At 36.6% G+C, this 19,215-nt stretch overlaps 1 protein-coding gene across 6 annotated transcripts in view; it reads right to left on the reverse strand.

The window, feature by feature from the left end:
- EPHA7 (EPH receptor A7) overlaps window positions 1-19,215 on the reverse strand; it is a gene marked incomplete at its 3' end in the record, with an annotated part of 161,558 nt that overhangs the window by 29,065 nt on the left and 113,278 nt on the right. For 5 of the 6 annotated variants that reach the window (XM_084203489.1, XM_084203484.1, XM_084203487.1 and 2 more), the window contains 4 exons: window positions 13,611-13,735; window positions 9,907-10,075; window positions 2,357-2,465; window positions 1,605-1,660 (listed from right to left, as the gene is read on the reverse strand). In XM_084203489.1, the coding sequence (XP_084059615.1) occupies window positions 1,605-1,660; window positions 2,357-2,465; window positions 9,907-10,075; window positions 13,611-13,735 (459 nt within the window). Of the gene's footprint in view, window positions 1-1,604; window positions 1,661-2,356; window positions 2,466-9,894; window positions 10,076-13,610; window positions 13,736-19,215 lie in introns of all 6 variants that reach the window. The other variant, XM_084203486.1, reaches the window with a different exon arrangement.

Raw genomic sequence — 19,215 nt, forward strand, 5'->3', positions numbered from 1 at the left:
AATGTCACCAACAACGGAGATAAGAAGCTATTTATTTAGTGTATCCCTTTTGTTTATATATTGAAAAGCAAGAATACATAGCTGATCTTTTCCTTCAAGGACATAAGGGGGATTTTAAAAGTAAAAGTAGTAGCTCTTCTGGAGATGTGAAAAGCTTATAATGCATTATGAGAGGCAAATTTCAAATCCATCACTCCCAGAAGAGCAGCATTTAAGTAAAATGAGATTTTTGACAAATTCTTTAAAATCAGCTGCACTGCAAAGTGCATGATACATAATTCTTATCTCATTATTATTTTCCACCTTTCTGGCCCAGTTTACAAATTGATTGACTAAAGATGCAATGATGTCGCTACTTAGACACTCACTGCATTTAAACAATTTAGATAGCCACACACCCAAACTTAGGAACTGTGATATCAATTTCCAGCTGTTTTTTTCAGGGAAGAAAGGTAAAACAGAACCTTGATGTGATTTTGAGTGGAGCTTTGGCTAGAACTATTCATTTAAAGAGGAATGCATTGAGACAATGCTTAGAATTTATGACTAGTAGATACTTCATTTTCCATGTGACATTACTTTTAGATAATAGCTCATGATTTTAACATACTTAAAGCAAACCCTATTGTTTTCATAAAAAAACCCCAAACTGATGGATTTAAGATACAACTGCAATTATTGGTAGACAACAAAGGCTAAATACAGCATAGCATGACTAAATAGCATGTACTAATATGAGAGTGACCAGGTATGGGAGAAGACTGGAAAGAACAGCATTCTTCTGCATCAGAACTTATGTTCAGTTTAATTCTGTGATTTTTTTCAATTATGGTTGCTCAAAATAATTTTGCAACTTAGTTTACCACGCTTCTTGAGTTAATGACTAATTCTAAAACAGATTAAAACATTCCTCTCCCCTTACATTTTCAATTGTCATGAATCCAAGAAGGATGTGTTTTGTTGAGTTTTCCCAGGGTTCTAGTTTAAGTTGAAATGGTAGCTGTGATTTTAATAAGAGCGGCTTTAGGTACTATTCTTAGCTAAGCAAGTGATTGTACATCACACAACAGTAGCAAAGTGGCTGACCTTTCTTTCCATATTAAATATTCTATTTTTAAGGACATTTTGTTTTGTAAATATTGATGGTCCTACTGTATTTGCAGTAGCAGAACACAGCTTTTGAGCAGAACAGCTTCATTTTAGGGTGATGCAGTGACTCACACTTTCTTAATCTGAAGTTTGCCTGAGGTAAAGATCAAAAAGTCACTTAGGCAAAGGTCTCTTGAATACTGCACCTCAGAGGGATCATTAGGACAACGTGAAACAGGTATTCAAAGCAACCAAAAGAAAACAAAATATGCAGAATGAAAACAACAGTATATCATAGACATATATAGAAATAAAACCATCTGTGTGAGCAATGTTGACTTTAATCTGCGTTTTTTGTAGGTCACATTTTTACAGTGTTTAACTTCCCACCTGCTATTTACACAGCGTTTTTGAATTTCCTATGGCATTATCTTTCATGGAGTCTTGGTTTAGTATTGTCTACACTATTGCAATTTGGAATTTTTGAAAGGCGGGAAAAAAAGCAAAACACTTACAATGAAAGTAAAGTTCTTCATCCCCTTCTTGATCTGCTTTGCTATAGCCACAATGCCTGAAAAGAAAGGAAAACACCAGTTTTACTAGTAAATAATGATTTACTTATCACATCTAAAGTCCTGACAAAATCAGCTCTGCAGGCTGGGATTTTCAGGCACTGAGCACCTAACTGCTGTAGGCCCTTTGAAACTTTCACCTATAATTCTATTGACAGCAGAGTTTTAAATAAATCATGAACAGTTGCAATCAAAAGGCTTTTGTATCAAATACCAGTCAGGACAGGTCTTGGAGAAAAAAATTCTAGTTCTGGTAAAAGGCTTCAACAGATAAAACAGAGGATTAAAGAACTTGAAAGTAGAACACTGTTTTACATGAGGTTATTCTTAAACTTACTGCTGTGTCTCTTTTTTTCTGAATGTAAAGTCATTTAAAGGCTGATCAGATAAAGTGTCAGACTTCTCCATGTGAGAAAACTGAACAGAAAGAGAGACTTTGAGGAGTAGAGGTAAAGAACCTGCTAGGGGTTCCTTTTACAGCACATTTACGTAGGACAAAAAGAACATCTTGATACAAGTATCTTGCCAAAGTAAGAGGACAAACCGTATAATTGATAATGGGATTTAAATGAAAACTGTCCCTACTAGGAATTTTTCTGTTTCAGTTTTGCAAGTTACTATCCCAGGTTTGACTGTGTCTCAAGAGTTTACAGGAGTGGTGTCAGATGTGCTTACATCCACCAAAGATGCAATACCTTCGTCCGATGATGAATCCAAACACCATGAAGACCAGGATGATAGTTCCTGCCACAGCAACCACAGCTATGATAATAACAGGATTCTGTTCACTGGAAACAGCTGTGGCTGCAAACAGAGCACAGAGTTGAGATTAGTTAAATATTAATCCCTACTAAGGGACTTGGAAAAATTTAAGTCAATTATCATGAATTGTAGACTGTCTATTGTTATAGACTGCCTTTGTCTGAAACATTTGCATTGATGAAGTTAGTCTAAAGAAGGGCCTCTACTGGAAATTCAACTAAATGCTGTATGAGTCAATGATTGTCTACATTGAATAAAAAGAAGCCAAGCTGGAATTATCTTGGCCAAAGTGGTACAGCCATTACCTGAAAGCCAGCACCACTAGCATCAGTCACTTCCACTCCCTACTACTGCTCTGCTGCATCTGTTCTGACTCCCTCCTCAAAGGGAAGTCCTGGATATCCCTGTAAGGAGCGACAGTAGGAGAGCAATCCCTAACTCTGCTCCTAGCCTCCCCTCTAAAACTCATTGATATGACTTTGAGGGCTTCCAAGGAAATAGTGTCTTTAAGAAAAATGTTTGTGCTGAAACACTATTAACACAGATTTCCTGCATAGCATATTTCAATCTCTTACTGCTATTAATCATTGTAAATGGCTATTATTACTTACCATTTGTTCCTGTTAGCAACAAAGAGGTGCTTCCACATTAATACAAAATAGAATTCTCCATGCTTCAGAGAATTTACATGCTAAAATATCCCCACATTATTGGTCTTTTTATTCAGATATGCCAATTCTATTAATATATGTAAATGTATACATGTCACATTAATGTAAACTGAGGATGTAATACTTAGCCTGAGAAACCTTGAAGCTTGTTAAAAACACTGCTTGCCTGACATCTAATAAGGGTGGCCATGTACTCAAATACATTAAGTAAGCACAGATCTCCCGAACTCTGGAGATGCACTGGCTTGTAACAGGGAGGATCTGAACCAGAAGATGAATAGAGGATGAGACATGAGGGACTGTGTAAGTGAGAGTCAACTGGAATCATGGAATCATAGAATCATTTAAGTTGTAAAGGACCTCCAAGATCATCAAGTCCAACCTTTGACTGAATACCACCATGTCAACTAAACCAAAGCAGTAAATGCTGCTTACAGTGGCACTTGGAACACCTCTCTGAGTGGCCCATTCCAATGACTAAACACCCGTTTAGTGACAAAATTCTTCCTGATATCCCCTGCTGCATCTTGAGGTTCCATCTTGTCCTTGAGGAGAGACCAACCCACACCAATAAGCTCCATTCAGGTGCTTTTACAGAGTGGCTTCTCCCTGAGCCTCCATTTCTCCAGGCTAAACAACCCCAGCCCCCTCAGTTTCTCCTCATTAGATTTGAACTGCTGCAAACTGTTCCTTTCTCTGGACACACTCCAGCAACTCAATGTCTTTTCCAAAGTGAAGGGCCCAGAAGTGGATACAGGACTCATGGTGTGGCCTCACCAGTGCCAAATACAGAGTGATGATCACTATCCTAATCCCGCTGGTCACAGTATTCCTGAAACAAGCCAGGATGCCATTGGCCTTATTGGCCACCTGGGCACACACTGGTTCATGTTCAGCCAGCTGTTGATCAGCATCCCTAGGTCGTTTTTCACTTTCCAGCTACTCTTCCCCTGACCTGTAGTGTTGCATGATGTTGCTTTGACCCAAGCGCAGGACTCAACATTTACCTTACAAACATCCTACAGTATTCTTTGGCCTATCAATTCAGACTGTCCAGATCCCTCTACAGAACTTTCCTATCTCCCAGAAGATCAACACTCTGGTCTGATTTAGGGTCACCTGAGAGCTTACTAAGGGAGGGCAAATCATCAATTATAATATTAAACTGGACTAGCCCCGTTACTGAGTTTAGGGGAACCCCACTAGTGACCACCCACCTGCTGGATGTAGCACCATTCCCTACCACCCTCTGGGCCTTGCCATCCAGCCATTTTTTAACCAGAAAAGAGAGCACCTCTCTAAGCCATAGGCTACCAGTCTCTCCAGAAGGATGCTGTGGGAGTCAGTATTGAAGGCTTTACTGAAGTCCAGGTGAACTACATCCCCTAAGCAGGTAACAAGGTAATAAAAGGAGATCAGGTTGATCTAGCAAGACCTGCCTTTCCAAAGCCCAAGCTGGCTGTACCTGATCCATTTGTTGTCCTGTATGTGCCATGTGATCACACTCAAAATTATTTGATCCATGACCTTCCCTGGCACCAAGGTCAGGCTGACCTCAGCCTATAGTTCTCCAGACCCTCCTTCCAGCCCTTCTTGTAGATGAGGGTCACATTGTCCAATCTGCAGTCATCTGCGACCTCAGCCTTTTCCTCATTCTTGGCTACACTCCTCCACATCAAGAAAAGGATGGATATTTTTTCTTGACCCTCTTTTGGTGGTTAATTTATTTATAAAAAGACTTATTATATTTTCACAACAGTGGCCAGATTGAGTTCTAGTTGAACTCTCACCTTCCCAGTTTTCTCTCGACATGACCTAATAACATCCATATATGCTTCCTGAGTTGCCTGCCCCTTTCTTCCAAAGGTCATAAACTTTTTTTCCCTGCATTCCAGTGAAAGCTCCCTATTCAGCCATGCCAGTTTTCTTCCCCATTGGCTCACCTTTCATCACACAGGAACAGCCTGTTTCTGTGCCTATAAGATTTCCTTCCATTCCCTCACAGTTTGTTACCTATACTGTGAGCATTGCTGTAGATGTACTTCAGTTGGGTAGATTTCACCCCCAACACTGGCATGCCACCCCTAGACTCACGTCTAGCGAGCCTGGTCTTACCCTCTTTCCCTTGCAAACCTAGTTTAAAGTCCTGTCAATTAGCCCTGTAAACTCACAGGTTAGAATCCTTTTCCCTTTTTAAGATAGGTGAACCCCATCTGTCTCCAGCAGGCCTGGGGCCATGTGAACTGTCCCATGACTGAAATGCAGCCAACAGATGAAAGAAAAGGAAAAAAAGGAAACCAAACTGATATCTGACTAACTAAATTAATAGTATGCTAAAATGGTTTACTGCTGGTACTGGTAACTGAACTGGAATGTCTACACCAGGTTTTATGAACTCCACAGAACTAGGCTCCTGTTACAGACTTCAGAGGTTCCTATAGAAACAAATAACCCAGAATTTTCTTGGGAGAAGTAAGCCAATCAACATGATTTATTTTTTCACTGACACTGACCTGCACCAACTGTTTCCCCCCAAAATAACAAACCTCTTGCTGCACTACACAGATTTAGAATACTCTGCACTGGAGGGAAATTACACACATATCATACACACAACCCTCTAATTTTATTTCCTGAAGAAACTTATTTTTCTATGTTCTCTCTAATGCACATGAGGAAGATCACACTATTCCTATAACTCTTTGACTAAAAGAGTTTATCTTTAAGTAACTATAACTTTTTGAGATACACAGGTCAGTAGGATGCTACTGTAGACTTGCCTATATTCCATTCATGCAGCTTTTAAAAAATCAGTGGTGACTGTCTTGTGCAAGAGCAGAGGGGCATAAGTCATACAACTCAGTTCCTGCAACTTATCTAGGTCATCAAAACAGACAATCCAAGGAATGCCAAATTTTTGTAGAATACAGCATTTCCCTAAACTATTTCCATCTCTCTTTGAACTTCACTGCAAACCTCACTTAGAAGTGAAGAAGAGGCAGCATCCTGGCCAGGGTGTGAAGCTTCATCAATCCAAAAAAGTTTGGAAAAATCCCCAGCCCTGCCTGTCACCTAGTCCAGTAGCCAAGATAAGTGCATAGAGGCTGACATATGTGAGTGGGTTGCTCTCTGTAAGTGCCTCACAGATTTTGGGTACTGGCACATTCTGGAAGCAAGCAGACGATGTTTTTTGGGCTCTGGAAAATGTTGGGGACATGGTACACTGGCCAGCTGGTAAGACAGGTGGGATGCAATGTATGATTTATTTTTATATCCTTAAAAGAAAGAGGGGAGGGGGCTGATTGTGGGCATGGTCTGGTATAAATTCAGTGACAGCAGTGTAAGACATCTGCTTCTGTTCAGGTACACTGCTGCTTCTCCTGTGTGATGAACTCAGTCTGCTGGTGTAAGGGTGAATCAAAGCACAGATTCTGGAATGATCCCTGGCTTTGCAGAAACAAAGATGCTAGAGTGTTCTTAGAGGAAGGATTTTGGGATGCAGAAGATCTTTTCAGAGGGTGCATGCACGGCTACCTGTCACTGGAGATGCCACAACAGTGATGAAAGGGCATCAGCACCAGGACAGGAAAGTTTTACCCCTGCTTAAGCTGTGCTCAGGCTCAGAAGGTGACACTGGGAGCTGGTACTTGGGCATTCAGCTACAGCTGACACCTGATCTGAGCTATCCAATGCACAATGCTTAATTTAAAGGAGTTAAATTTAAACCAGCTTTTAAATACATGGTTGTAGGGATGGGAATGCATAACTAAACACCCTGGAGGATTTAAAACAGTATATCAGCTGAAAATGCTGTGCTGCTGCTCCAACGATCTTTTCTCATGCAAGCATCTTCAAATGCACAATTTCTGGGAAAGAATTCATGGCTAAGTTCACCATGAAAGCTTCAATGATAACTGAGTCTATGTATGCCAAATAATACTTTCTTAAGTATTTCTTAAGTATGTGCTTTATGCCTTCTATAAAAATTTGTAGTATTGGTATTTCAGACTTTGGAGATCAATTTTACGTATGCATAATGTTTCAGTCTTGTTTGATTTACTCTGATTAATGGAAAAAGGAAAAAGCAAAGTCTTCATGCCAGGTTTTGTCAAGTGCTTCTACTTTAACAGTAAGAGTAGAGTAGAGTAAGAGTAGAGTAAAGAAGTCAAAGATTAGACTCAATGACCTCAGAGGTCTTTTCCAACCTAATTGATTCTGTGATTCTGTAAGTGGAAAGATCAGCTTCCGTAAAAAAAAGCAGAGGATTGTCTTTAGGTCAACTGGCTACAAACCACTTAACTTCACTTTTAAATATGTCAGTGAACCAAGAGATAGAATTGACACTTCAGTGATATTTTATACATTTGTGTGTTTTTCCAGAGGGGCTTCTGTTGCTAATAAACAGTCAACAAAAAAAATATGACTAGAAGCCATTGATTGACCTGTGGCAAACACAGTGTAGAATAGAAATGGTCTGCCTTTATAGAGCATATTTACTTCATAATTTTGAAATTTTTCCACAAATATCTATGCAATACCCAACATGTATGATATGATCATATATCAGATAGTATTAATATAATGTATATAGTTCCTCAAATATTGAAAAGTGGCTACACAGCTTCTATCACAATTCAGAAAACAGCACACTATTCAAAAATCTACTTAATTAACAAACATAACTTAATAACCAAACAGTGCCAGCCAGAGGAAGTGCCAGGACAAATCCACAAAGGCAACATGGCTGAATGTGGTGCCATTACATATATTCTTAACAAATATATTTGTGTGTATCTTTTTCTTAAAATACTTTGACATGTTTAAAAGCTGACTTCAGAAATCAATGGAATTATGAGAAGAAGCCAAAGCCTCTAAACTGTAGCATGACATGTTTAGTGTTCACCTGCATGGTACTTCCCTTGAGGTGTATTTCCAAAAAACAATCTAATAAAGGACTTCCTTACAAGTGCTAACAATAGACAAATTTGATGACTCTGTAAGTTCTGATAAAATTATAAATAAAATATAAGAAACTAATACTTTAATGTAAAACAATTTTTTGAAGAGCTTAATGGAATTTGCTATTTTTTTACCAACATTTTAATTATTTCTGAAAACCCTATATGGGAAATCTTGGATGCTTATCCTTGTTGGGAATTATATTTTATAATGTTGTCTCAAGATAATGAAAAATATGCTACTTTTAGAATCTTCATTAATGAAAACACAGGACATTTTTCATGGCATCTCAAAGCATACAGCTGGCCTGTGACAAAAGAAACCTGCTGTGCATCCTGGCCAAGTATCTCTGTGGTTTATATGCATTTTTTCATCATCTGAGTCAGAAAAGGAGTACAGGAGAGTGGTCAGTGATGCATTTATTATAGGATTTTCTAATCTCCCATATGTTGACCAAACTCCAGTCAAAACTGTTTATCTTTGAAATCATGTTTGCTAATCTTAGCAGCTACCAGTCTGCTTACATTCAGTATGTAAAAAATACCCAGATAATTAAAGAAATGTTAGGGAAATATTTTGATGTAATAATTTTAAACCACTATGGACAATAAATTATCTAATTAGCAGAAACTTATTATGACAGACTTCTAATTTGTTCTCCAGAAGACAATTCAAAATAAGTGATTACTTCTGGCTGTACCTCAGGTTCCCTTTCTGCAAAATGGGGATTCTGCTACTGACTCTTTCTACAGATGGGAAGTATGCTATTAGACACAGAGCTAATAATATTAGTAATAATAGCTTACTGCTGCTATTATGATAATTACTGTTTCAATTATGTCTATTAGATATGTGGTATTATTCATTATTTATAGTTTTTATATTCTGTGTGGAACTAAGGTGGAATCACTGTATATTAACCACTGTGTATTAAGAAAAGCCACAAGTTGTTCAGGCAACACCTGGCTGCAATTAACAGGACATGCAATAATGCATGTCTGCACACAGTCTTAGATAGACTGCTGCATCGGGTGCAAAGAGGGTATGGCATCCATACCCTCTTAATTCACAGCCTATGCATCCCTGTATTTCCAGCTCTCCATCTGGCTGACCTGATGTCAAGGTCAACGGGAGGAAACGCTCTAAACCAGAGTAAGCAAATTTGGGTCTGCAACAGGGTGGTGGAACTCCCAGGGACACAGTTCATGTGAAGGGGCTGAGGGCTACCAGGTCTCCCTGATGGAGGAAGTTTTTTGGTTACACAGCTTACAACTTATTATATGAGCCTGAAAATCTTAGTATCTTTGAGATTCCCATTTCTTTACTCAACTAAATTACCGATGAATTCAAAATACACTAAAGATGGAATTACAGCGGAAGACACAAACACAAACTAAACTACCAAGCTGCTGGTTCTTTATCAGAAAATAAAATGGAAAAAAAATAGCCTGGAGAAGTCTCTGTGGGTTGAAATCTCCCTTCCTTCTCTGCCCAGTTACAGAAGAATCTAGCTGAGTTATTCAGCTCACCACTACTCACTCCTTTTTTTGGGGAAAAATAAGTGTGTATTTGAATTTAAAAAAAAAAAAAAGTCTTTGTGTATTAGAAAGAGAGGAAAAGAGACGAAACAAATACGTAACAAATCTCCTCCGGCCAATTACAAGACTAATTTTCACTTCTATGGTAAAATAAATTATGGAAGCTCATCCTTCAAAAGACAATGACAAAAAATTCACCTTCATGTAGAACAAATTCTTTCTAATTGTAATTATATTGTTTATGACACTTTCCTTTCTTGCTTTACTTCCTACCTCTACAGAAAGGGTTAATTTCCTGTAAACCTAATTCCTTACCTGTGGCTTCTTCCAATGTGGCAACATCCAGTCTGGGGCTGTAATTTCCATAACCAGCAGCAGTAAAAGCACGAATCTGGAAAACATACACTGTTCCTGGCTTTAGGTTATTAATAGAAGCTGAAGTGGACTTGGTTTTCACTGTTGAATAGGTCCTCTCCCTTTGATCCTGGAAACAATAAGACAAAAGATTAAATGACATTTACAGATCAGATTTTACCATGATTGCACAACAGCAACTGACAGCCAGCCTGGGTAGTTTATATCAATTTGCTGCATGCTCTTTTCCCCCAACAACAAAAATAAAGCATACTCTGTGGAGTATTACAAAAGATTGTCAACGCAATGAAGAGTTCTCAGTGTAACATAAAATTCAAATGGGATGCTCATATTGTTACTCAGAAAACAGAAAACATGAAAAAAAAAGGTTGCTTTTTTTGGCTCTGAATAAATTTTGTGAAATTTTGATGAGAAAAAACTCAACCACAGCTTTCTAGGGGAATCTGTGAAGTCTAAACAGCTCAAGGACAATGAAATTTTTCTTTCATGGTCAGAACATGACAAACATAGGGCTGCACAACCTGCCTTCATTCTTCATTAATTCAGTTTACAGCTGTCAGAATTTTTTTATTTCTAGACTACTTCAAAGTTATAATGAATGAAGTCATAGACATTGTGAAATGAATGGAAAAACTCTGACATCATTACTTTGACATTGTATGCTTCCATCACCTCTAAAAAATATAATATCACCAATGTATAATTGGCTGGATTTTGCATAATTTCTGAGGTCCTTAACTCAGTTTTCATTCGGATTTTTATCTCTGGTTTTTAGTCTTTTCTCAGTTTTAGGCTCTAAGGCACAAAGAGGAACCCAGGGAAAGAAGCTCAGTATGACTCTCCACAAATTTGAAGCTGTAAGATTACAAACCCTATGAGTAATAAATCACTTTCAAATAGTACAAAAGCTGTATCACAGATCATTAGAGTATTCAAAAAGCTATACTTATTCATCACATTTACTGACACAGATTATGTTTCAGCATAGATATGTGAAGCCCTGTTGATTTTTGGTGGCAGATGCAACCCTGATTTGAAGGGCAGAAGAGATGAATTAACCAACCATCTGAATGCACCACATGACCAGAGAAGCATGAGCTGAACGCAGCAGTGCTAATGAGACGGATACAGAGGGAAGGAATAAATCTGTAACTCATTTCAATAATATTTCACCAGCCAAAAGTGACGGAGAGCCTTCCCTGTCACAGTCAGCAAAGCAACAAAGGCTTTTGCTGAAATACAGGGTTATACATGATTTCTTTTCTCAAATTCAGTAAGGGCTTCTCCTGGTTCTTGCCCGGTCTGTTACTTGAGCAAGCCCACAGTCTTGGCTAGCAACAATTTTCCATATCTTCTCCAAGAGAGTTTAAATCATCTGTAAGTGAGGACCATGGCAGAATGTATCTTGGTGTGTGAGAAAGAAAGGAATGCTTGAGAGATGAGACACAAGTGTAAGGAAACCATAAAAAGTCAGGTTCAGGACTGTAAGCCACAGTGGAATTTCAGTTTTGGTTTTGATGCATAAAAGAGGCTTACTTGAATTTCCAACAGTCCTTGTATTCCAAAGTAAATAAATAACAACAACAACAACAAAATAACCGGCACTAGAAATCTCACAGGACAGGCTTACTTTGGAGATTTCAGGCTGTTTCCATTCCAGCCCTAGCCAGGAGCGAGAGGTGAAAAAAACACTTATCAGAGTATTTCAGAATGACAAAAAATGTTTGATTTAATTTGATTCTAAAAGGAGCCAAAAGTTCAAATCCTTCTATTTTTCTTTTCTTATAAACAAGTGGAACAAAACTGAAATGGCCTCTCTCATTCTGAGCAAGAAGATTGTGAATTAATTTCAAAGCTGAAATGCATTTATTTGGAAGGAAAACAACCATTTCAGTATTTGTGCAAAAATTACCTCAGTTAAAGTTATATAGTCCAGTTTATCTGTGACTGTTAGAATGAGCTTTTTATTCTCTTTTATTAATTTCACTGTACTAAGTATAATACTGGAAGATGTCCTTCCATTAAAAAAAAACCAAAACTTTAACATCAATTTTTCTTTTTGCAAACACAGAGAAAACTGGCAATAAAATTCTGCTAGTTATTTAAAGTTAGTATATCGGGAAAATAATAAAAGCCACATTCTAAAAGCTATCATTATAGGAAAAAGCTGGGTATCTTGGTAATTTTTCTGTCATTTTACATTACCAATTTAAATTATTTATTTCACTTGAACAGATTAGAAACTGCTTTGCACATTAAAGAAATGCATGGTTTTTGGTTCTCATTTTTATTTTTTTCAGTTCAGAGGGCAGTTTTGCCCTTGTTAAATATGTAACATTTTTAAAATACTTGAACTTTATTGGCATGTGTATGAAAACACACATCCTCGAGGGACAAAAATCATCTGCTAAAATTAGTAAAATTTCTTCCAAATAATTATTTAGCTATCTGTACCTATCTGTTAGATTTTATTATAAGAATCATTAGAGTGAACAACTTAAACTGGAAGTTAGCCTCAACAAATAAAAAATTTATTCCTTTCCCAAATCATATAAAGTTCTTTTGATAAGTATATTTATGTAATTCAGCACTGAAAATGAAATATGACACTTGATATTACATCCAATCTGGGCTGAATTTACCTAATTCTGTACTACCTAGTAAGCTGACATGCTCTTTTTGATATAGGGGTACTGTTAACCTGCCTGCAGAAATGCCTTCATGAGAGACCACAAAGGCGCCCCTTTATTCCTTTTTTTTCATTTTAATTCAATTTCTTTTTTTTTCCCCAAATGTTTTATAAAAATTAGGAGTATGTTACGTTATGCAGACAATTTCCCAGGGAATCTGGAGGAGCCAAACTTAGTCTGGGTGCCATGACAAACGCAGAGCTGCACAACTCTGCTTTCATCCAGTTTACGGTTGTCAGAATTTTTTTATTCTGCAGTACTTCAAAGTTATCATGAATGAAGCCCTAGACATGCTGAAATGAATGGCAAAACTCCGACTGACATCAGTAAGATTGCAATTTCACTCTACCAGAAACAGAGATCACTTCATCTACTACTGAAAAGCAGCCTTCAATTCATTATTGTGTTGAGAGAACAAGTGAAAGATAAATTTCACAGTCCTGGTCCTTTTTAAAAGGACAAATAGGGAATATTTATTTCCTGAAAGTCTAGGAAGTGTTTTGAAAATTTTCAGACATCAAGTAGAAGCTGCCCAGCTCATAAGGAAACACAAAATGCAGTCAGGAGTTGTAGTTGATACATCATTTCAAGACTAGAATTACATTGGTACAGAAGGAAATGAAACAAGCTTCAAACACAATGTAGAATAGATGTAAAACCAGGAATTTTATGGTAAAACATACCCAAGTACAACTTAACAATTAAAAAAAAAGGAAAGAAATGCAGATTTCAAGTGTATATTTCATTTTTAGTATGCCACAATATAATATTTGAGACATATGATAGCAACAATAATGTCAGGATTTAGCTACTTATTAAAAACAAGCAAAATCACTGACTTTGGAGAGACGAGGTAGTTGATAGCTGATGATTTTAACACTGCTCCACAATGCAGCAAGCCAACATAAAGCTAACAACACATTGTTGCACATTACAGATAATCTTAGCACTTACTTTCTCATAATACTTGATTTCATATTCAGTAATGACTCCATTGGGATGTTCTGGTTCCTGCCAGGAAAGCTCCACGCTCCTCTGCAGCACTCTTTCTTTCATTACACCACTGACTTGCGAGGGAGCTGTTTGGACAAGATGCGTCAATAAATTAAAAGCAAATTCGTTGGATGGCTAAAATCAAATGTCATTACTGATCCACCCCACGCTGAGCAACTTTCATTAAGGTAAAAGGAAGCACCTTTTCAGCTCACAATTCAAAGCTAATGAATATTCTAGCAGATGCCTATTACTGTTCATAAACTTGGAACAGAAATCGAACTAAAGTGCAAACAGCAAAAGGTGTCATTGTTTGAGTTAGTACAAAACTGAGATTGATGTAATAGGAAAAACAATTAAGCAAATTAATTCTGATGGTGATAGTAAATCAAAGTTTTAGACTGATGTGTAGCAAATTAAGAGTCTAAATATTTATTGCATATGTTTCTGAAATGCACATGAAAAGAGAAATAATCTTTTAGAAGCAAAATCACATTTTAGGCTGATTTGATATGACTAATTCCAGTTCTGCTTAGAAATAATCTCTCACATTATCTGATTACGACATGATGGTGATGAAAACAACTTTGTTAAGAGCCTAAGCCCACTCTTTTTCATTATTTCCAACCTTTCCAGGACGTTTTCTCTTTAGAGCTAAGTTTCCATATTTGGTCTTAGCATTTTTGAAAGTGCAAGACAATTTAAGGAGTAGATCTTATGGAACAAAGGCGACACTGTCTTCCTCCACCTAACTCTGCAGAGATATAAATAAATGCACCCTTTTTGCACACACATGTACACACATGGAGTTTCCTAATAAATATCACCCATAAACATGGACCTTTTCAAATTAAAAAAACCTAAACCCAATATAAAAGCATTACAGAGACATTGACTCTCCTTTAAAAATGTTTAAGAGAGAATGTAGTAAACTGTGAGAGACTGAAAAAATAACAGCACATATTTTTCTGATGTGCAGCATCAAAGGAGGCCAAACATCACAGTTTTCCTCAAACATACACACTGAATTTACAGCAGAAGTCCTGTAAAACTGCAGCACTTCGAAAAGCAACTACAGTATTGGAACCATGCAGAACTTGATCTTGTTCTCATTCAGTTTAATGGAAATCACTTTTGCTCATGCAAAAGGTAAAGAACCAGAGGACCTGACCCTCAGTCCCCTACAGTTAAAAGCTAAATGCCATTTTCATGGGTAAGGACTTGGTATTGGGGCAGACTCAGACACAGTAAAGGTCCCTGAGATAAATTTATTAGAAATAACATACTAGAGACAATACTAAAGATATTAGAGATAAAATTGTATATTTTTCTAACACAGAATTTAATACTGATTCTTTATTGAAATTCTCCTTTAAAAAACCAGATAATTTTAAATATTTTTGGTAAAAAACCACCACCTTGTTTCAGAACTGTGTATAAAGCTTTCATCATGTAAAATTATGTAGTCTTCAGATAAAATGCAATTCTTATCCCAAGCAACAAGGTGATCTTCACTTTCTCTAGTTTTTTTAAAAAACAGAAAACATCTAGAATGCCCACTCCTGTATCATTAAGTATAAACACATAATGATAAAATTATAATATCTACAGCACAATCAAGAAAATAATCCTCTGAAAAATTAAATTGGATTGTTAACTTCTTACTGCAATTTTGAAGCTTCTAGGATTTTTTTTAAATTACAACATGTATGTTCATGTAGGCTAAATTTCATTGGAGGCTCCAAGAAGACATGAAAATTAGGTTTTGAAGCCATGCATGATAATCTTCATTATGAACTATTATGCTGTATATAATCAATATAATCAAAGTGGAAGATCTCTTACTCTAGGCTGCCTAAATGATAAAATCATAAAATTGCATCAACAACCCGGGTTGCTGCACAAAGCCAGGATCAGTCTCACTCTCCTAGTTCTCCTTCTAAAAGCTAAAAGTATTTTTACTCTTTAATTAGTGAAATATATTCTTTTTCATAGCTAGGACTCCCGAATGCAGTAAACTAATTTACTGTCTAGTTTTCTTTGACATGATTAACTAGTTGTCTGCTTTTCCTAAATAAGTACCTCTGCATCCTGAATGAATTTCAGAGAGGTCATTTTGTTTCATGCATAACTTTCTATCTCATCCAGATAAATGTTTCTCAAATTGCTAATCTTACATTTTTAGATGCCTGAAATTGTTAATGTTGGTACTTATCATTGAACAATTTTATATAACCTAGGTCCCTGGAATTTGTTTTCCGTGTTTCCTGCGTTTTGTTTTTGCTTATCAAATTTTTTCATTCCATTGGCCACAGCATTCATTTTTCCTAAAGCAGTGAAGCAAAATAAACTTGATATTTGTTAACTCTGTGTATGTGGGAAAGGAACAGGAATGTGAAGGAGGAGGGACCAAGAGAGGGGAAAGATTTTAATCAAGGAAATGAAATACACTATGTGACATTCCTGCTTAACACCTGTACAAAGTACATAAAAACCAGGCATATTCCATTCTTAAAGAATTTCCATTCAAACTAAAATCCCAGTGATATATCAACATTGCAAGACAGCATTCAAATTGGTTTGGTTTGGGGTAGGGCTTTTGGTAATTTGTTTTTGGTTTGGGTTTTTTTGCACCCAAAACTAAAAAAAGCTGTGCTACCTTTCATTGCTAGAAGAACCACATGAGGAAGAAGAGAAAATCCAAACCTACAGTTCAACCTTGCATGAGATTCCTAAAATGCAGCATGCTATTTAACCTTATTTTGAGTCCCCATGTTTTTCAAGGTAAGAAGGGAATCATTAAATTGACTGAAGCCAGAGTATCCTCCTCTGGCAATGAACACCAGTTTGTTTTCACAGAAATCTTTCAAAGTAGAGCAGTCACATAAGCCAATCCATTGAGAGGGTAGGCTAACTTTATCCTGCCTTTTGGGCTGCATTTCTGGATCTCTGCTTAATGAGAGTATACAGGTCAGAAGCATTTTGTTCTTTATTCTTGTATAATAACTTCCTCTGGCTTCTCTCTGTGGCTTTTTTACAGATGGCTTTACATTCATGTTTTATTTGTTATGGCTTCCTGACACTTCCTTTTAAACCTTTAGCCAACTTCTCATTGCCTATCTGTGCTAATTAATTAACAACTTTTTATGGTTTTGAAACAACTATATTTGAGCAAGCTTGAAAATGAGTTAAAGAACCCAATTCATCCTTAAATACAAGAATACAAGTTAAATTAGGGAATTAAATTGTTAAAAAAAAAAAAAAAGATAACTCCATAACAACAGGATTAAAAATAACATAATTTTTCGCATTTCTAGCTACCCCAATAATGATAATAACAAGAATTATAAACTACTTCAGGGTGTTTTTCTTCTAGTAATCTACTTCTTGCCACTGCTTCTCTAAGAGAGTCTTTCATGGCAAAGACACTTCTTGCAGCATTTCTAGACAACTATATACCCAGTCCTGAATGACTTGAGCATGCATAATCCCTACTGTATCACTTCAGGTTACAAAGAAGCATCACTTGACAGAATCATTATTTCCATAATATATTACACAGGGGAATACAGACTGTTCAAAACACCATTTGCTATCAACTTTCTTTCTGATATACCTCATCTCTTCTTTTTCTCCTTCCTGCTGACACAACATCCAATGCATCAAACACACACAGCCTCTCAGGGCTAACAGGCAGATGTACCTACACACACAGCATAAGAAAGTACTTTGAGAATGACAGGCCCTCAGCACACTCATTCACCTTTTTTAAATGCTTCAAATATACCATTCAGCAAAAGAAAAAATTGATTTTCCCCAGGTTTCAACATCACAGCCACTGAGAAATATAACTGTGCTGGGTTTTACTGATAAAGCCTTCAAGTTATACAGATTTCAAGCTGGTCATCATTTTCAGATCAAGTGATAGAAAAAGTTAAAACTGAGGTGACAAAAAGAGCAGGATATTCCAAGGATATATTATCTTTCAGAGAGAATATTGCATCTGGTAGACTGATGTGTTCCATCCATACTGCTAAGCCAAGCATACAGTACATTGTTAATAAGTGCAAATATTAAGGTATAGCAATTGTTTTGGAAATCATTACTTTTAGTCCAGAGCCATTTGAAAATTTTATAATATAATACTGCTCATGCCTTTAATTCCTATCCTTAGCTATTCTCCGGTTCTCAAGATGAACATTTTCCTTGATCCATCCTGTGCTTTCCAGAAGGCAAAGACAGGTGTATCCAAACACATCACCACCAAAAACAACCAAAGAAAAGCAACAAACTCCCAAACAAACAAAACCCAAAACCAACCAAACAAAAATGCCAAGCAAACAACAACAACAAAAAATAGAAACTAAAAAAATAAAGCTGGACTTCAACATATAAGAGGAGTTAGGCATAATGTACCAATTGCTAGCACAGAATCAGCTGTAAACATCTTTTTACTGAAATAAGATAAGTCAGCAAAAGGAACATACCTATCAATTTCTCAGTGATTTCCTAAAGTCTTGAATATTGAATGGGTCTCAATTCCATTAACAACATCAGTCATGGAGACTTTTAATTTGATACATTTTAAATCATGTCTCTAGAAGCAGCTTCCTCTGCATTTAGTAGTTCATGGATACAAAACAAAATACTGAAAATTCTTAGAAATAAGGGTTTACAATCCTGCATTCACACTTCATACAGAAAATTTCATAAACGAACAGGAGTAAATGCCCCTTGTGCAGGACTAAACCCTATATTAACAAATTCTGCCAAATTTATGTTTGCAACTTTCATTTCATGACTTGTCATACAAATTCTAAAGAATGAATGGGCTATCAAACTTCCTTTTTTTTATTATTATTTTCTATCTTACAACAGCAATAATGTGCTGAAGTCAATCTGAGCTTCCTCTTGTACTTGCTGAAGTCAAACAATAACACTGGCACTTTGATAGCACCTTTACTGCACTTCCTAAAGGACAACTTGGATTTTGGCATCTTTTTTTTCATACCATGAAGATATGCAAGAATCACTCAAAATCACCAGCTTTTCCTACAGTAGCAATGAGATCAATTTTACATCCCTCTAAAACTGTATCTTAGGGCCCAATAAAGGTTTTACATGGCATAAAACATTTTTCTGCAACAATGTTCTACAGCAGTTGTAGGGTGTTTTGAGTATTGAGCCTGAAGGGGACATTGCTAACAGATGCAAATCATAGAGAAACAGGGATATTGGCATCCCAATGGTTATAACCTACTCTGTTATTTCTTTTTAACATGTCTTTGCTGTGTCCTTTTTAGCAGAAATCTTTGGATAACGGAGTTGTTTTTCCTCTACATCTATTTTAAGTGAGACTGTAATCTGGCATTTTATCAATAACAAATGTAAAATGAATGCGTGTACATATATATATATATATATATGCTGATATATATGCTCTATATATATGTGTGTGTGTATATATATATATGTATATATGCATATGAAAATAGTAGCAGAAAATTATACTGTTGTTAGCTCTTAAATGGTTGCTCAGGAAGAGAATACAAAACTCCCCATACTC

The sequence above is a fragment of the Fringilla coelebs genome (genome assembly GCF_963513975.1).
Source record: "Fringilla coelebs genome assembly, chromosome: 3".
NCBI lineage: Eukaryota > Metazoa > Chordata > Aves > Passeriformes > Fringillidae > Fringilla > Fringilla coelebs.